This window comes from Plectropomus leopardus, chromosome 22 (assembly GCF_026936395.1).
Source record: "Plectropomus leopardus strain MGB_pleo_1.0 chromosome 22, ASM2693639v1, whole genome shotgun sequence".
Classification (NCBI taxonomy): domain Eukaryota; kingdom Metazoa; phylum Chordata; class Actinopteri; order Perciformes; family Serranidae; genus Plectropomus; species Plectropomus leopardus.
This window is the reverse complement of record NC_142197.1, coordinates 1282501-1302236: the sequence shown is the minus strand read 5'-3', so window position 1 is coordinate 1302236 and position 19736 is coordinate 1282501. Positions and strand designations below refer to the sequence as shown.

The 19736-nt window shown below is 37.6% G+C and overlaps 1 protein-coding gene across 1 annotated transcript in view; it reads right to left on the bottom strand.

Moving 5' to 3' along the window:
- Positions 1–19736, bottom strand: part of rassf3 (Ras association domain family member 3) — a 74378-nt gene that overhangs the window by 10393 nt on the left and 44249 nt on the right. Inside the window, exons 3-4 of the mRNA XM_088072595.1 lie at positions 3770–3877; positions 514–687 (exon numbers count right to left, since the gene is read on the bottom strand). Of these exons, the coding sequence (XP_087928721.1) occupies positions 514–687; positions 3770–3877 (282 nt within the window). The remainder of the gene's footprint in view (positions 1–513; positions 688–3769; positions 3878–19736) is intronic.

Below are 19736 nucleotides of genomic sequence, written 5' to 3'. Positions count from 1 at the left end.
AATAATAATAACAATAAATTTAAAAAAAATTCACAACATTTGTACAAAAAGACAAATGTTCTATGTTAAAACACAGTTCCACCTTTGAGCAAAAACATCCATCTTCATTTGTAGACTTGCAGTCATACGTTTCTTATTGGGCGTATTTTAAATTCGCAATTTCAGTTAATATCAGCCCTGCGTCTTTCGCTGCGGATAAATACTGTAAATAAACTCACGTTAAAGCTTCGACAGACGCCCACCACAACATCAGAAACGTTTATACGTTTGATACTGAAATATTAAATCAGTTCGGCTTCATCAAAACGTCAGAAAAACTGACTGAAGTTAATCGAGTTTTTAATAAACTTCAACATCATCCGACTCCAACCCGCCTGTCAGCAGACTAATGAAGCTGTGGTGACGCGTGTGTGTGTGTGTGTGTGTGCGTGCATGAGTGAGTGAGTGAGTGAGTGAGTGAGTGAGTGAGTGAGTGAGCGAGTGTGTGTGTGTGTGTGTGTGTGTGTTAGCCACCTGTTTGACCGTGTTATTGGAGCTGATGTGCAGCGTGTTGGTGACTCCTCGGGGCAGATAGAAAGCCTCCTGCACCAGAGCTCCTCCTGCTCCTCTCTGCCCCCCCCGCACCGTCACCGGCCTCCTCAGATCCATCTGGACCTTAATGAAACCAGTATACACACCAGTGGGACCCTGAGAGACGGAGAACAGGGTTACACGTCATAATGTGCTCTACACGTGCTGCTTTCCTTAAAATATTCCAAAATATTATACTTTCATTGTGCAACATGATGTTTACAACCTGCTTTGGCAAAACTTTACTCTTTTCTCACCACAAAAGAAAATTTGAAATATTTATGCAGTTTTGATAATGACAATTTCCGTTTATGATATGCTGTATTTTCAATAAGTTATTTCTGTAATTGATTTATTATAATGTAAATATATCCTCGTTTTTTTATGTTGTGTTAGATGCTTCTGCAGAGGGACAAAAAGTGACTAAAAGAACATTACACGTTGCATAAATCATTATTTTAATGCAACACTGTTTTTGCCTGATGAAGGTCTATTACCAAAATGTCACATTAAAATAATGATTTTTGCACGTCTTTCTTTATTTCTGCTCTCCACCTGTTTGAAAAAAGATGTAAGTAAGTAAGAAAGGTTTTTCTTTACAAAGCGCTTCACAAACACATACACGCTTAAAAATATATCATATTTCAGTAAATTACAATATGGCACAAAGTATAATGATGGACAATAAACTTTTCTTTTGTTATCATCTATCACATTTTCTACATTTTGTCTTTAACTGAGAGAAAATAGTGAGAAATTCTGGTTATAAACTCTGTAGTCCCAGTTAAAATATTAAAAGATGTTCAGACATGAGAAAGAAAAGAAGTTATAAACTCGATGCTTTCGCTTCAAAAAATACATTATGACTTAATTCATCGACGATAAAAATAGTTGTAAGTATATGTAAATAAAATGCATTAAAATAGGTATTAAATGTGAAAACGGTTACCATCAAAATCACTTGGTGTACTTGTACACAGTGTGTGTAATATGACGTCTCCAGCAGAGTCCAGTTCCCCCAGTAAGCCCAGTGAGTCCTGCAGCACAGATGGCCTCAGACGGAGGAAGAGCATCTTAATCTCATTACTCCGTACGGAGGACTCTGCGTGCACATGTATGTCTGTGTGTGTGTGTGTGTGTATGTGTGTGTGTGTGTGTGTGTGTGTATGTATCAGTATGAAAAGACAAGCTTTTAACCCCTCAGGGCCCGCTTTAATATTACACACACTTATCACTCTGCACATAAAACGCACTTCTCAAAATTAAGCTTTAAAAAATATTTTACATTAAGATTATTTTCTACTTTCATTGAGTTTATTTTTTTAACCACCATCAGCCCTAATAATAATAAATATTCATTAATTTTCAGAATTTTTTTGTCATGATGCCACTCTGTTTTTAGATTAAATGAATTTAAAATTAATTATTTTGGATATGTCAGTGATTAGCAGACACTTTTTTTGTATATAATTATTTTTTATGCAGTGTCAGATACTCACAATCATATTGCTCTGCATGAAAAATACACTTTTCAAAATCAAGCTTTAAAAAAATACACATTAATATGATTTTCTACTTTCATCAAAAATGTCAGTTTGAATGGGTTTCAATGGAGCATTTTTGGACCTGAACAGTCTGAATGTAACTATTTAGTTTCCACAGTGTATTTTAGACTTATTGTAGGAGCTGAGCTGCAAATTCACTGATTACACTCAAATACACAATCTGGACCACATTTAGGACACATGCATCAACACACACACAGTTATCACAACAGGAATAGTGAAAAGCACCTTAAACGCACCAAACAGGGTTAATAACCACAAGAAAATCCCCTTTTTTATAGTATACAATCAACTTTAAGATACCAAAGCATTCTTAACTGGTAGATATTCGACAATACAAAGCTATGCTTTACCTAAAATCCGTCTTTTTTACTGGCGTTACAGTGTGCGGTGGTTTAGAGTAAAATGTCAGACACCTTTCAGGCTGCCAGCAGAAACAGTGTGGGGAGAACAATAGCAGGAATAACATCAGCGCTCGGTGATGTGACTGCTGAGGAATGCTGCGCGCTGCAGGAAGGCAGCAGCACACCTTCACGTCGACACCAACAGCCTGCAGGACCCTGCATGTCTGGACCTCTCTGCAGTCACATATGTATATTTACATATTCTGCTCTTACAGCGGGGCAGAAAGTCAGTTCATTTATTCAGACTCGTTCAGCTCCGCTGTCACAAAGAGCGGTTCAAACAATCATTCCTCCAAAAAGACTCTTCAACAGCTCCCGTCTGTGCGGCAGGTGAACTCACCATCTGCACTGGACTCACTGATCATCGTCTCTGTTGCACATCTGCTCTCAGTTCTGCACATTGCTGTGTTTGCACAGCCGTCTTCACTTTTTGCACACTTATTTGCACTTTTTTTCTTTTTTATTGCTCTTTTTTTAATCTTTTTGGCTTTTTTTGTTCTCTGTACATAGTGTACATATCTTGATTTCTAAAGATTAAAGAAGGATTTTTTTGTGGTTTGTTTTTTGCCCTCATAGTTCACTGACACAGTGTCATGTGACCATGGTGTGTTGGAGTGTAATAAACATATGAATTATTATTATTTATTAAACTTTCCAGCATTATATAGAAATGAAAAGCTCCGTCTTAAACAAACTTCAGGTAAATTGAAGCACATTGTGCTGATAATAGGCCGACCTCTCCTGACTGCAGGACTCTGACTTCAGCTTCTGTCAAACTTCTGTGCTGTTAATCATTTTACTCAGGAAGTTTGTTGGAAAACACCACAGGAGTGAGACAGTTTGTAAAACTGCTCTAGTCGGAGCGGACGATCGGACATGTCCACGCTGGAGCTGTTGGACATGTCCACGCTGGAGCTGTTGGACATGTCCACGCTGGAGCTGTTGGACATGTCCACGCTGGAGCTGTTGGACATGTCCACGCTGGAGCTGTTGGACATGTCCACGCTGGAGCTGTTGGACATGTCCACGCTGGAGCTGTTGGACATGTCCACGCTGGAGCTGTTGGACATGTCCACGCTGGAGCTGTTGGACATGTCCACGCTGGAGCTGTTGGACATGTCCGCACACTAGGGCCGGCTGTCGGACATGTTAGCACGCTGGAGGGGGCTAACTCACTGACTCAGCCTGTGTGTGTGTGTGTGTGTGTGTGTGTGTGTGCGTTTAACTCACGAGGGTCATTTTAAGGTGGTCTTTGGTCAGCGTGTTGTACTGCTCGATCTTCTGCCTGATTTCCTCGCGGCTGAACTCTGTGCGCAGCTCTCTCTCCTTCTCCACATCCTGACGAGAGACACGGGGAGAATGAAAGGAAACACAACAAGTGAGTCACAAGTCAGCTCACATCATCAAAACAACACAGGCTGCATCAGGACGATAACCCCGGGACACGTGCACGAGTCGAGGTCATCTTTATCCGAAAGTCGTGTTTTGAGCAAACTGTGCAGATTTTCTTTATCATCATATGCAAAAGAACGACAGTGAAGCAGCTGTCAGTAATGAAACACCCTTCAACGGTGCCTCTGTAGACAGGTGTAAAAAATATTCATAAAGGAAAAATTGTTCAAGTGAAACCAAGTCTCAGATGTCTCTCTGCCACTGTTAACCCTGTGAATCCTAAATGGGTATAATTGTCCTTTTTTTATTGTGGTGTTTTTCATGTGACCCAGCACACTTACATGAGGGAGGAGATGACTTAATAAAAGCACAGAGAATAAAACAAAACATACAATTCTCACTTTTCTGCCAAGTCGTCGTTGGAAAATAAACCTTTAACCAAAGCAGCAAAGCTGTATTAGCCGCCAGTTTATTTCCTCCTTTTTTCCCTAAAATCATCTTTCAACATGTGAAAAGACACTCTGTGCTGGAGGGGCAACACATGACAGAAACGCATCTCTAATCAGCCGGGGTCCCATGCTGCGTGACTGACTTCTAATATTAGATAAAAACTAGTTATATCCTGCAGGAAACTACACAGTGTAAAACAGAAATGGCTAAAATAGTCAATAGTTTAAGAGCAACATCATTTTCCTGATGCTGCATTCACACGCCTTTCACAAGTATTTAACCCTTTTAGCACATTGATTTGATTTCTTTTGAAAAACATCAGAAAAAAGCAATGAGCAACTTGGTAAGAAATGCTCCACAAATTGCAAGAAATTAGTAGATTTAGAAAATTTGACAATTTCTCAGGTAATTTAATTTTTTACTTATTTCTTGTTAATTCTGGGGTCATGTCCTCTTTCACTGCTCACTGACTTCTTCCCGTGTTTTTGAAATACACGTTTAACAAATTGAAAGAAAGAAGATTTAGAAAAAGTGTCTAGGGGAAAAACTGAGAAAAGTTAGGAAAAATTATACATATAACTAAATATTTAAAATTATATAACAAAATTGTTATAATTTTAAGCACATTTTCTGGGTCATTTTTGTGTTGTTTTTTTTCTAGATCATTTCTGGGTTTTTTTTCAAATTTAGAAAAACATTTTTAACAAAGGGGGGAAATGTCTAGGGGGAAAAAGTTAGGGAAAAAGTAGAAAATTATCGTAGCTAAATATTTAAAATGATGTTACAAAATTATTAGAATTTTTAAAGTACATTGTCCAGGTCATTTCCATGTTTTTTTTTCCATGTCAATTTTTTTCTTTTTTTTTTTTTTTTTTTTTTATAAACTAATTTTCAGACAATTTTTTTCTTGCACCTTTTACTAATTTCTTGCTAATTTTTGGGCTTTTTCTTTATTTGTTGCTCATTGCCTCCTTTCCATGTTTTTGAGAGAAGCCTATTGGCTCAGGTTTCAAAGGGTTAACAGAGTAGAGGCCACGTGGACTTGAATAGTGAGTACAGTTTGAGTTTTTTGCAGCGTGTACGCACAAACTCGTCATTTCAGCTGCACGAGAGGATTCACAGAGCTACAGTCAGCAGTCGACGGTGCGCTATAAATAACCGCAGAGGGTGGAGAAGGTCGAAGCAGAGGTCAAGCCGATAGAGAGCGTCTCAGATAAAGACGACAGACGGACACACGTGATCAGCACAGAGACGAACATCTACACGTGAGCTTTAACCCTTTGAAACCTGCATCAGCGTCACTTTTCTTGAGCTGCATTTAGACGCCTTTAATGAGTATTTAATCCTTTCTGCACTCAGCAAAGTCTGATTTCTTAAAAAAATATGGAGAACAGGCGATGGGCACCTTAGCGAAAAAATCTAATAACAAACCAGTCATTTTTTTAGATATATTTTAAAAAGCAAAGGAAAAATGTACAGGGAAATATATATATATATATATAATTATTTCTATTAAATATTTGAAATTATTTTACAGAACTGTTGTAATTTTTAAGCAGTTTTTTCAGCTTTGTTTGGGTTGTTTGTATTTTGCGCTAATTTTCTTGTACGTTTCACTAATTTCTTACTAATTTTTTGGTCTTTTTTTTCCTGATGTTGCTCATTACTTACTTGTCATGTTTTTGACAGAAAACACACCAATGTTTCCAGGTTTCAAGGGGTTAACTACCAGAAACATGAGTGACACAAGGTCAAACACACTCAGTCCAACCCCACTTATATTTATTGTTTTACAGCAGCACAAACACATGTAAAACTGTAATTTAGGTCACATGACAAAGCCAAATATGTTCCATAATCAGTCGTGAAGAGCCCGTCCTCTGACCTCAGAGCCCATTAAAATGTTTTCGGCCAGCCGCTGCTGGTTTTTAGGAAAAACTGACATATACGCAACCATAAAGGGCTCACCCTGACTGCCATGCTACAAAAAACAGTCAAGAAATTACTTTGAATGACTTCAAACCTGCGACGCTTTTGGAGTAAACTTGAATTGACCGATTAAAATGAATCTGTGGAAAGTAAAAGATCCAAACGCTGACCGTGTGACCATCAGGACAGTGATCTAGTTTTTTTTTTTTTTTTTTGTTTTTTTTTAGGAATGCACGATTAATGAGGCTGATAATAATTTATCAGATTTTTCTGCCGATAATAAAATTACTGTCGATAATCTGTCTGTTTTACAAAGCTGATCTGCTTGCTGCGTTCAGCATCTACACTCCTTGTTTTGACACATTATCTCAAAGAATTTCATTTGACTTCTTTGTCAAAACATCTCTGAAAAAACAAAGTGTTTTTGGGAAGTTTTTTTTATATTAAATTTAATTTAATTTAATTTAATTTTTTTTATATGAAATATTAAACTATCCATATTTTCTCACCATCTGAGCCTTTCTTATCCTCGTGTGTGCATAAACTACAGAATATACACTTATTTTTAAATACAAAAATGTGAAATCATTGGTTTTGTGGAGCCTTTTTTTTGCAGGAGTGGGTTGGGACAGTTTCTTTTTTTGGTGGGGGCGGGACAGGAAGGTTTTTTTATTTTGTTTGTTTATTTTCTGCAGGATGGGACAGGAAGGTTTTTTTATTTTGTTGTTTGGACAGGAGTAAAAATCACCATGTCACCCTCTCGAGTGCACTGAACTGCAAAACAGGAGCCACACTGCCTTTTTCGCTCGGCCTGATCGGGCCTAAAGCATTTGTTTTTATCAGTTTACTTGTGAGCTCTCTTTTGACTAACTCCAGTTTTGTTGTGTCGTCAAGACAAAAAATGAACAGTTTCCAGCGTGGTGAAAGCTGCATGCATCCTCGACAAGGTTTTTAAGACATAAAACAACCAATTCCAGATGTTTAAAACGGACGTAAAAACTCTGAAGTGTCTCCTGATGTTTCATATCTTCTGTCTGTGAGTGCCAACGCAGAGACTTCAGAGCCACTTTAATACTCCGCTGTAGTGTGTGTGCTTACATGGGCATAGTGCAGCCCTGCTCTACGACTATTAAAAACCACACACACACACACACACACACACACACACACACACACACACACACACACACACACACACACACACTCACAAAACACACACACTCACAAAAACACACACTGTAGAATCCAGGGAGGCTTTGAAGGCACATACACCCTTATAAGGAAGACACACACTGCTCAAAGGAAAGACAAGTTGCCAATACAGCATGTGCAAACACTGAAAACACACACACACACACACACACACACACACTGCAGCTCAGAGAGCCTCTAACAGTGTAACACCAGTCTGTGTGTGATCTTAAGTGAGTTACTCGCAGCATTAAACCTGTTGTTCATCACGTTTACATTCGATTTAAAGAGAACCTGATGATCCCGCAGCAGCAGCTGCAAACACAGAATACAAATCTGCTGATATCAGCCGTCTAAACTGGATTTTCAATGTAGATTATAAAAAAACGTCTTTTTATTCCCGTTTTCCATCATATTCTGCTGGAAAATTACACCAGGGTCATTAGGTTTCATTCAGCATCCGTAAATATGTGGATATTAGTTTAAGTGTCTCGTTGTCTAAATGAGCGCAGAAACAATACGTTGATTTAACATTTAATAAATGCTGACTGACGGAAAACTAATAATGAATTATTTTTTTTATCTATATTTTTAATATAGTAGATTTTTTTATTATCACAGCCTGGGATATGTATATTTATGCACATACTTAAAGAAAATAATTTAATAGTATTATCATTAATTTATGATTCATTCATAGATTAAAAATCGTTTAATATTATACTAATTTAATAGATTATGGAGGTAAAATAATTTGGCACAGAATAAAAACTACAAATTCATTAAAAACTCAATCAGTTTCCAGAAATCTCTCTTATTTATTATCTTGATCCGATTCTGCTGCACGCATCAAACTCTTCGTGGCGCTGACCTGTCCGTCCACCTGACGGAGACACTGACTCATCAGGATTAAAGCGAGGACACAGAGACAGAGGACCACAACACATCTGCCTCAGCCACAGAGACACAGATATCACTAACACACCGTCAATCTGAGGACATCAGAGTCTCTGATTCATTTATAAAAATGTCCGTTTGTCTGCGGCGGCGTTAAGTTTGACCTTTTCCCACATTCAGTCACATTCAGTCACGTTAATCAGCTGCCGGGTCAGACGAGTCAAAGCTTATTTTCACCAGGAAGTGACGGGTAAGCAGCTTAACTGCCACCGCACATTCAGAGACAGACGGAGGACACAGAACTGAAGACAAAAAAATTAAATAAAAATACTGACATGATAAATGATGCTGAAGAAGTTTTATTATTATTATTATAATTTATTTTATTATTCTGTAATTTTATTTATTTATTTTTTTTGCAGCTGATGTTTTCTTAATTTCTAATTCTGGTGATTTTATGCCAAATAAAAAACAATTACAGGGCTCAAATATTACTCCAAAAGTCTTTGTCAGGGTAAAGAAACGAGGGGTCGATACTAATACCGATTATTAGTAGTTAATGAGAAAAAAAAAACCGATATTTGGATTTTGTTTAATCAAAACTAAAACATCACATACAGTTAAAATTCACGAAAACTTTCTTTAAAAAAGTCGACTGAAAATTTAAATAAAATTTAAAAAAACAAAAATCTTTTTTTTGCACTTTTTAATTAATGAATTTTATCTGCGATCATTAAAATAAAACTCTGATGCAGATAATCGGCAAAATGTTAAATATCGGCACCAATAATCGTCCAGGCCGATAATCTGTCGACTCCTAACAGAATCAACTCTTTGTCCATCATGGACACTGAAACACTCCACTGAGTTTTAATTTGAGCCAAACCCTCAAACATTTCCTCCTAAAAGTGACCCACAGTGATGTCAGCCGCCTGAAAACAGCCCTGCAGCCTCTGTGGGCGTGTAAACCAGTGTGTCCAGTTAAAGCTGAGCAACGTCCAGGACAGAGAGGGTTAAGAGGAACTGGGAGGGCGAGAGCCACCAAATCCAAACAAACAGGAGAAGCAGAGCACGGCGCAGCTACAACACAATGAGGTCATGGTCCCATTTAAGAGCAGAGCGATCCTCCCACTGAGGCTGAAGACAGACAGCGGACTGACGGGAGGACAGCAGGGGAGGACAGCAGGGGAGGACAGCAGGGGAGGACAGCAGGGGAGGACAGCAGGAGAGGACAAAGACAGCAGCTTTTTTTCAAAATAACAGCGAGGATTCAAGATGCCGATGTGCAACAAAAACACACAAAATAACTCGGTTAACCCTTTGGAACCTGAGAGAATTGACCTGACGTCCTTCATAACCCCGGAAAGACACCAACGAGCAACTTAAAAAGGAATCGACCCAAAAATTATCAGGATTAAAAAAAAAAAATACAAGAAAATTACCTTAAAGATTAATAATTATATAATAATACAGGCTATACATAATAATTTTCTAAATCTACTAATTTCTTGCACTTTGTTGAACATTTCCTGGGAAGAAGGCAAAGAGCAACAGCAGAATAAATAGCACACAAATGATCAAGAAATTAGCAAAAAAATACCTCAAAAAAGCTAAAGAATTTGATTAAAAAAAAGTTTAAAATGACCTGTAAAAGTTCTTTAAAAATTATAATAATTTTGGAACACAATTTAAAAAAATTAAAAAATAATTTTGCAAATCAAAAAAATTATTTCAATTTGTGGAACATTTCTTATCAAGTTGCTCAAGTTTTTGACAATAATCACAACACTTTGCATTTTACATTTTAACATTTTATCATTATTATTATTATTATTATTATTAAATACTTGTTCAAGGAGTCTGAAAGCAGAGAAAGAAAAGTGATGGCATTCCAGGTTTCAAAGGGTTAAACTGCAGCATGCTGCTCGACTGAAAAGCATTTTTTCACTATCATCATGTAATGAAACATGTTTTATGCTGTTGAATAAAAGCCTTTATTACTGGTGCCACTGCAGGTACTGGCAGTGCAAACATGTTGCTTTTAGAGGTAAACTTTGATGCCTTCAAAGTCGACTGGGAAGAAATAAAGAAGTATAGACATTTGACTGAATATTTAAGGATTAATTAAATGTCATATCTCCATACTGCACTTGTTGTGTGAAGACGACGAGCATTAAAAGCAGAAGAGACTCGGCGTTAAAACCAGAGCTGCTGGGAAACTCTGGAAAAAGCAGAACAGAGAATAAAAAGTGACGACAGAAAAAGACGAGCTCAGAGATAAAGTTTGATCTTCGTCTCCGTTCAGAAAAAAACGCTGGAGTTTTAAGTTTAGTCTGCGTGTGTGTGTGAGACCGAAACAGCGTTTTCTTTCTTCAGACTTTTATCAAACACACCTGCAGCATTCCTGCCTTTGTCAAACACCGTCACACTCGCCTGCATCCACTGTCTGTAAATACATGACATCACCGTGTGTGTGTGTGTGTGTGTGTGTGAGTGTGTGTGTGTGTGTGCAGACAAAACACGCCAAGCTCGGCTAAATACACCCTGAAGCTGCGGACGGTGTGTGTGTGTGTGTGTGTGTGTGTGTTTGTGTGTAGACTAAACACACGGTGGTTTGTCTGTGCTGACTACATCTAACCTACATTTTAAAGGACAATAAAGACATTTGTGTCTCTGCGTTTGCTTCCTCTGAGCGATGTCCCGTGTGTTTAAAGTGACCAAAGTAAAGGACGTTTCATTTAAATATTAACAGCAGAGTTTTTGCTCGTTATTTTGCTGCGTTCATGTGATGTCAAAAGGTCGTGTTTTCTGAGCTTTGAGGTGCTAAAGTGAGAACGTGGAAGCTACAACGGAGATGGGCTGCTTTTTAAAGCATTTAAATAAGATTTTAATCACTTTATTCATATTTTTATATCTTTTATATTCTATATTCTATAGTTTTATTTATTTTTGTATTTAATGTAGGTCATTCTACATGGTCAACATTAATGCAATATTGCACTTTACATGAGCTCAAAAACTGATATTTAATACGTGAATTAATAAAAAAGTTTCTGACCAAACATATTTATGCATTTATGACATCAAGTCGTGTTCTAAAATAATTATGACTGTCAAGCAATTAAAAACATAATCCAATTAATTACATGCTCTGTGATTACTTCATCTCATTGATGAAGGCGTGCAGCTCCTGCATTGTCAACAGCACGGTCCTGCACGTATTTTGGCAGGCGGCGTGTCTGCTCTGACCTGTTAACACGGCGCCGCTGCTACAGGCGTGGAGGTGATGTTTCAGACACAGACCACGCTTAATCAGCGTTAATTATCTACTCTGTGATTAATAAATCGAAATGAACGTTACCGGTGTCAGTATTGTGGCCCGGCTGCTGCAGACTTCAGTTTGCTCGCTCGCTGCAGATAACGGATGCAGATACTAAAATGTGACACTACTGAAAGTAAATGGTAGCTACTCGGAACAAAATAAACAAATGCATCATTTTTACGGCCAATTATTGACGCTGTTTACATGCTTTCTGCCCTGAAATGTCACGCTAACGTCACAACTCAGTAACTCCGGTATCATCGAAATTTCCCAATTTTCCACTCGTAATTTCGACTTTGAAGGACCGTTCATGTGCTCAAAACTCGTAGATTCGGTAGAGATAATATATTTACGAGAAGTGCATGAAGGTCCTCTCCCAGTCTGACGTGAAAATCTATTCTTTCTATCCATTATTTTATTATGAAAAATATTTTTGTTAATGCTTTGTTTTCACGTCTGATATTTTACTGAAAAGGTCTTTACATTTTTTTTTGTCTTTTTTTAATCTTATTTGGTACTTACTATTATACAGACAATTGAGATACATTTCTGAGACTGATATATCACTGAATTTATCAAACTGTGATCTAAAACAAAATAACTTTGTTCATGTAACTTTCTTTATCAAATATTATGACAATAATTCTCAAACTTTGGTTGAAATCAGAACATAAGCTCATTTTTGGTCTCTTTTTCCTTCTGTATATACCTAGTGTCCATTACTCCCTCCCTCCCTCTCTGTTACTTCCTGTTGAGTCCGCGGGGGGAAGTCGAGATCGACCACACCTTTCCTCCCAGCATTCCTGCACTGACGGGTACGCTCCCCTGCACGTATAACGCCACATTAATGTGCAGAAACAAGTGGACGCGCTCACACCTTTCCTCTATAAGACAATCCTCGGATAATAGACAGAAACACTTGTCCTCTGAGGTGGACATTCCTGAGTTAATGGACGCTCAGCAGCAGAGACGATGCAGCCGTGTTTCAGCGCCAAATACTAGATTAACTAAAACACAGCTGTCTATTGGTGTCATGTGCACCTGGACGACCTCAAGGCTGAAAAACATACCTGTGTTTTTTAAATTTGTCTCCGTCATGTTATTTGAAGTTGGAGCACCAAAATTTGGCCGATGGTTTATTGTAAAAATAGGCACAGTTCATAAAATTTAAATATTTGCGCAGAATTTGATCAACGTGTCTTGTTTGTAAGAATCAATTCAGTGTTTAAGTTCCCCATAAATCACCATAATCCGTTTGCTAATATGTTCACACAGGAAATGCAGCCCAACGTGCTTTACAAAGAATTTACACACATCAGGTGCAAAGACATAATAAAACCTGCATGTAAAAATAAAATCAGAATAGAAGGCATCTTCACATGGTTAAAAACCACTTGATAAAACTAGTAAATGTAAGATAAAAATAAGGATAAAAATAAAATGCACAAAATGCATAACATAGGACAGAAAATAAAACTCACTAAGATAATATTTATTCAAATAAAGCTAAAAATAGTGTATAAAATGCATAAAATCAAGGCAAATACAACATTTCACCCTAGTTAAAGGCTAAAGTGAAGAGATATGTTTTTAGTTTTCTTTTAATAGGTGGCTTCTCTGATCTTTGGGGCATAACTGACAAACGCTGCATCCCCGATTTTCTTCTGGCTGTTTTTGGGAACCTCAGTTAAAGCAGCCGCAGATGATCACAGAGTTTGTGACGGCGAGTGAGGAACGCGAGAGTTAGTGATGTAACTTTAAAAACAGTCAGCCTTTTCTTTAAAAGAGAAGAAAGGAGAAAAATGATGCTTTTGTCTTTGCAAACAAAGAAGTGAAACCTGCAGACTAAACTCGCTGCACCGCAGAGACAAGAAGCCGACCTCGACACCGTGATGTAAACCGAAGTTTAAACTGACATCAGCCTGCAGGGCCGTCTCTGAGAGCACAGCACGACGAAAACACACACAGTTACGGTTCAGGAGTCTGAGAGGAGACCACGAGGAGGTCTGGGTGGTCCTCTGTAGAGACCTTCACCAACAGCAGCGAAGAGGAGGTGAAAGAAGGAAGACGAGGAGGAGGATACGCACAGTTAGAAAAAAGAGGAGGAAAAAAGGGAGGAAAATGTGATGATATATGAGGAAGGAAGAGAAAATTTTGACGACTTCTGAAGAAAAGTTTTTTCACTTTTTTTTTTTACATTTTGTTTTATTTTGACTAATTTTGGTGATTGGTGTTCTCCAAAAAAAGCGATTTCTTTTTAAATTTAATTTTATCTCTTTATTTATTTTTTACTTTTTGTTCATTTTTAAAGAAAACATTCCTTCAAATCCTGCAGGCCTGTGGGTATGAAAGGCCTGTGCCTCTTTATAAACACAGGTTACTGTTGGATTTTCAAATTTTGGACTATTCTTGAACACCTGTTATTATGCAGGGCTGTGAAACAAAATTCCATGAAATTTCAAAAACAATTTCAGGGTATAATCAGTTTTCCAAAATTTGTCCAGGGCCTGGAACTTGCTATTTGCACATTCCATGACTTTTAATGACCGTATGAACCCTGTGATTTGGCTGCTTTAGAGATAAATATAACATTTAAAACCTGACGCTGTCCAGCTACGCTGTTTAAACCGCGAGCTGAGAAATGTTCTCATTAAACTGAAAAACGGCCTCATAAAAGATAAAAAATCTATGAAAAATAAAACAAAAAAGGCACTGAACACACAAACTTCATGATTATCAGTTTTTCCTGAAGTCAAATGATTGCAAAACACACACAGTGAAAAAAAGTCTTTGCACTAATTTGAAGGATTGAGCAACAGGCCCAGAGGTGTGTGTGTGTGTGTGTGTGTGTGTGTGTGTGTGTGTGTGTGTGTGTGTGTGTGTGTTATGTGGGTAGTGAGTAAGCATGTGTGGGCTGAGATTATGAAACTTGGGCCGTGACCTTGGAGGGAAGAATAAAGGTGTGTGTGTGTGTGTGTGTGTGTGTGTGTGTGTGTGTGTGTGTGTGTGTGTGTGTGCGTGTGTGTGTGTGCGTGTGTGTTTGGGTGCCAACAATAAGCCAGACTTCCTGTGGTTTTCAGAGAGCTGAACACCAGCGGGGATCAAAGATGATTGTTTTCATAAGGTAATAACCTGTTTTTCATCATTTAGTCCACAAAAAAAGTCAGAAAGAAGAAGAAATCTTCAAACAACAGTCTAAAACACAAGGATAATTATTTTACAACAGAATAAAGCAGAGAAAAACAGAAAATATTCTCATTTAAGAGGCTGGAGGTCAAGACTGTTTGGATTATTAAAATAAGTATTTAAAAAATCTAATTTGTTGTTGACAACCCAATATTTTCACCTGTTGCAACCCTATTTTCTCAATAAATTGTTAAAATATAAAAAAAAAAAAAAGTGAAAAATTAAAATCAAACTTCTTATCTTGACATGTTTAAATGTCTTGTTTTGTACTTAACTTTAAACTTAATTTGATTTTTCTTTATGTATTAAAGTGTATAATGAAAATCTGAATCTGATCAACACATGAAAACTCATTTATTCATCAACAGATCAGAAAATCTGCAAATATTCACACTGAGATGCTAAAACCAGAGTTTTGTCATTTTTATTAAAAATGATCTAATTGGTTAAAATATTATCAAAATTATTTAGATTTTTTCTTCCTGCTAGCTGATAAATTGAGTAGTGGCCTAATATCATCTTCTATTAGCACTGTTTTTGATTATGTTATATATGAAGAGAGGGAGTTGTCGTTACTGTTATAGTTCCCATCAGATTTTTACTTGTTAGGTTAGAAAAAAATGTAAAATAATCTAAGAATTTTCTGAATAATGAATAGACACGTACATGGTGCTATAGCACAAAATAATAGTCCAAAAAAGTTATTTTTTTCTAAAATCAAACTAATGTGAATGTGTTTGGGGCTCAAACTTGTTGCATTTATTTACAGACCTAATAATGAGCGGAAAAGTACATTAAGGACACGACACGTACAATCACACCTGTGGAGGTGGCTCAATACTTCAAAACTCACTGACTCAAACATGATGTCATACGATTAATGTTTTACAAAACTACAGATGATCCCAAACCAGTTTTCCAAAGTCTTACATCATCAGCTTTCATGTGAAAAACCAAGCCTCGTTAAAAGTTATTCAATGACACGGTTCAACTTTTAGAAGCCATAAAGAGACTAAATATAATTTAGAGAAACTGAGCCAAAGAAAACTCAAGTAAACACACAAAAGTCCAGTAAAGAGGGATAATAAGAGCACAGTTTAGTCCCATTAACAGCCTCCATGATTCAGATATGAAGCAACAGACGCAGCCCGTCACCATCAGTCATATCTGACAGCCTGATTACTAAATGACCCTCGGACACGCCTAAATGAGACTCACTCTGCGGGACGCTCAGACACTGCCAGCACACATTAATGCATGAGTCTGTAACACTTTACAGGACAAACGCCAAAGCATCTCACATATTAATTCATATTTATACTCCCGTGGACCAATGTTTGTCATCCTCTCGAGAAAAGGGCAAGAAACTGTTGTTACAAGGAACATTACAGACCAGGAAATATTAATAGTAGAATTAATATTACACTCGTACCACTCTGCACGCAAAATACGCTGTTCACGAATGAAAAGCGCCTAAAACACACCAAAAAGTCCACACAATACTCCCATATTTTAAGCAGTGCTCCTGGTTCATGTGAAAAAGCAGAAATGAGTGTTAAATTACATAACGTGGCATCAGAGAGCTACACATCGTTTCTGTGAGACCATGAACACAATGAGGACGTCAAAGGCAGGTGTGTCTGTTCGGGGCCCGATAATGGAAACAATACCTGTGAGATGTGCTGCTCTGACTCTGTGTGTGTGTGTGTGTGTGTGTGTGTGTGTGTGTGTGTGTGTGTGTGTGTGTGTGTGTGTGTGTAATGATGACAACAATGTCACTGTGGTCACATCTGTAACAGTGGAAAACCCCTTTAAAAAGAGCCCAAACACACACACACACACACACACACACACACACACACACACACACACACACACACACACACACACACACACACACCAGGTTCGCCAAAACAGACCGAGTGATATCCAACCACCGTGAGCCAAATCTGATGTTCAAAACCACCGCACGCATCAACATTATGATCAGCCTGCATGTCCACAACCCGCAGAGCTTCACTGTGTGTGTGTGTGTGTGTGTGTGTGTGTGTGTGTGTGTGTGTGTGTGTGTGTGTGTATAAATTAAGATTATTGCTCCGTTTTAAGTGTCACATGAAACATCCAGTGACACAGGGTGGATGATGGGTTATTTTGCACGCAGCTCTGTCAGTGTGTACACCATCATTATGTGTGAAGCCTGGCATTATGCGTATTATGGTGTGATGAAAGAGGTGTTGGGAATGCCATTAACTGTAATAACACCGTTTCCAGTTATTTTTGAACATGTTACACCAAGAAGAGAGCCTGAATACATTGCCTTAAAATGACATAATGTTAAAACACTAGCAGAGTTTTTCCATTTTCGTTGTTTTGCACAATAAAAAAAAGTCGTAACTTTAAAGCTCTGTGTATGAAGAGCTGAATAATTTTTTATTTTAAAGTCATGACTCAGCTGGTCCTTGTCTACTGCTACGCTTTCAAAGCGAGCGCCAGATATAAATGGAAACACGGCGTCCGATGAAAATTGAGCTCACGCCTGCAGCCAGTAAGGACAGCTCTTTGTCTGCTTCAAATCCAAAATGTTTTCATACTGGTACAGTATACCTAAATCTTTTGAAGAGAATAACTCTGATCCTCTCATCAACCCAGAAAGTAAACAAACTCTCCCCTGTACTGAAATTTGATCTCTTTCATGTTGCCGATGGCAGCCGCCTCAGCTCGGCAATAAATCAAACACAACCTGTTGGACACTTGTTGCTCCTGTGGTAAGTTAACAAACATCATTTTATACTAATCATGCTGTAATGGTGCTTATTTATAATGCAGTTTGTGTTGGATTTAACTCCACGGTAGGCTACTTTACAAATTGCCAGAGCGTGACACCATGACAAATGTCGATTTGTATTAATAAAACCGTTTTAGGCTCATACAGCGGACCGGACCACCAAAAACGGACACAGACCTTGATTGACATCTCATGTGATGTTTATTCTGAAGTTGGAGGCTTAAAAAAAAGCAAATAAGCCCTGATATCGTCAACAGAGTACATTAAAATAAAAGCACGCCCAAGGTTTAGAGTAAAATATAAAAAATATAAAACACCACACGTTTCTGATTGCCGCTTCTCTGAATCTTTAACCTTAGGACCTATTTCCTTTAAATAATCTTAAACAGCATGATGAACACTGTGGTATTAACCAGCTGGCACCAGACATCAGTACAAAGCCAGAAAGATGTTAGACAGATGCTACATTTTTTTGGTTTATATTATATTAATCACGCGGTCATATTGCATATCACTAATGCTAATACTGATTCAGTGCTGTGGTAGGCTACTTTAAAACTGCCAGATCATGACATGATGAAAAAGTCCGTAAAGACGGTTTGCATAAATCAAACCAAACTGTACTGAGCGGGACATGTCAATCAATAGTAAATTCATGTCTTCCACTAACTGACCACGTTGAATAAGGACAGAAACATTGCTCACACTTTAACCTTCAGCATTTCCAAAAACAGCGACCTTTGGCCCAAAACAACCACAACACCAAGTGCAACACCACACATGACCCCTCCTTGATATGAAAACCTCCAAAAACCTCCATAGAAGGTGATCTTCAACACATCAACACACTTTAAATGACCCTGCCTCGTCATTTATCATCATTAAACTCTCACTTTCTCCTCTGCACATCAAACGGAGCCCCAAACCACCTCAAAGCTCGTGTGGTTTGGTGATAATGGTCGGCCCCAGAGATCACAGCAGCTCTAAAATGCTCCCAGATGAGCTTCAGAGTGAGGACTGGTATGTGACGGGCGGCTTACAGAGACCCACCGACACACACACTTCATTACTGATCACATAAACACAGAGGAGGCTTCAATAATTACACATGTTCAGCAGCTGAATCTGAACGTCTTCACTTCGAGAGAGGGATAATAGATGTTTCACTACTTTCATTAAAAAAGAGTGAAATAAATCAGAAAGAAAATACTGTATTCTGAATTAAAAATATTTATTCTACATCCTTGGTATTGGGTTTAACCCTTTGAAACCTTTGCAAATTGTCCTGATTCCTCTCAAGAACACAAGAGGAAGGAAACCAGTAACTTTAGAGGAATAATGAAAAGATAAAGATAAATAAAAGAAAGGAAAAGTTAAAAAAAAAAACAAAAAAAAACAAGGAAATGACCTGAAAATAAAAAATAGAAAAATATAATTTTTAATAACATAATTTTAAATACATATTTATAATAATTACAAATACTGTTTTTTGTTGTTATTGTTAATTTTCCATTTTTTTCTCCTGTCTTTTCTTTTTCAAGTCATTTCTCTTGTCACCTTTTATTAATTTCATGCGATTTATGGGTATTTTCCTGCCAGACTGCTCATTGCCTTATTTTTTTCAAAAAAAGTTTTCAAAATAAGGCAAACTAATCTGTTTTGGTTTCAGTGGTTTACATGTTTGTGAAAGGCATCTGAACACAAGACAACTGAGGTCGATCCAGGTTTTTACAGGGTTAATATCTATGTTACCATATTTGCAAGAAGTGCAAAGAAGTCTGAACAAATACATTCAAAAACAAATATTGTCGAGCGCAATAAAGAGGAAAAGAAAAAGGGACAAAATTAGAAAACACCATATTTATGGAGGTTTCTTCTCTAAATCCATAGTTCAATGAAGACTGTGCTGTCAGGTTTGACATCAGGGGAAATACCCACATACCGATCCCTGATTTATATCTGACATACTGTAATTAGCTTATTTCTGGAGGCTGTGAAAATGCACAGAAGTCCTGATATTTTTTAAGAAAATACAATCATATTAA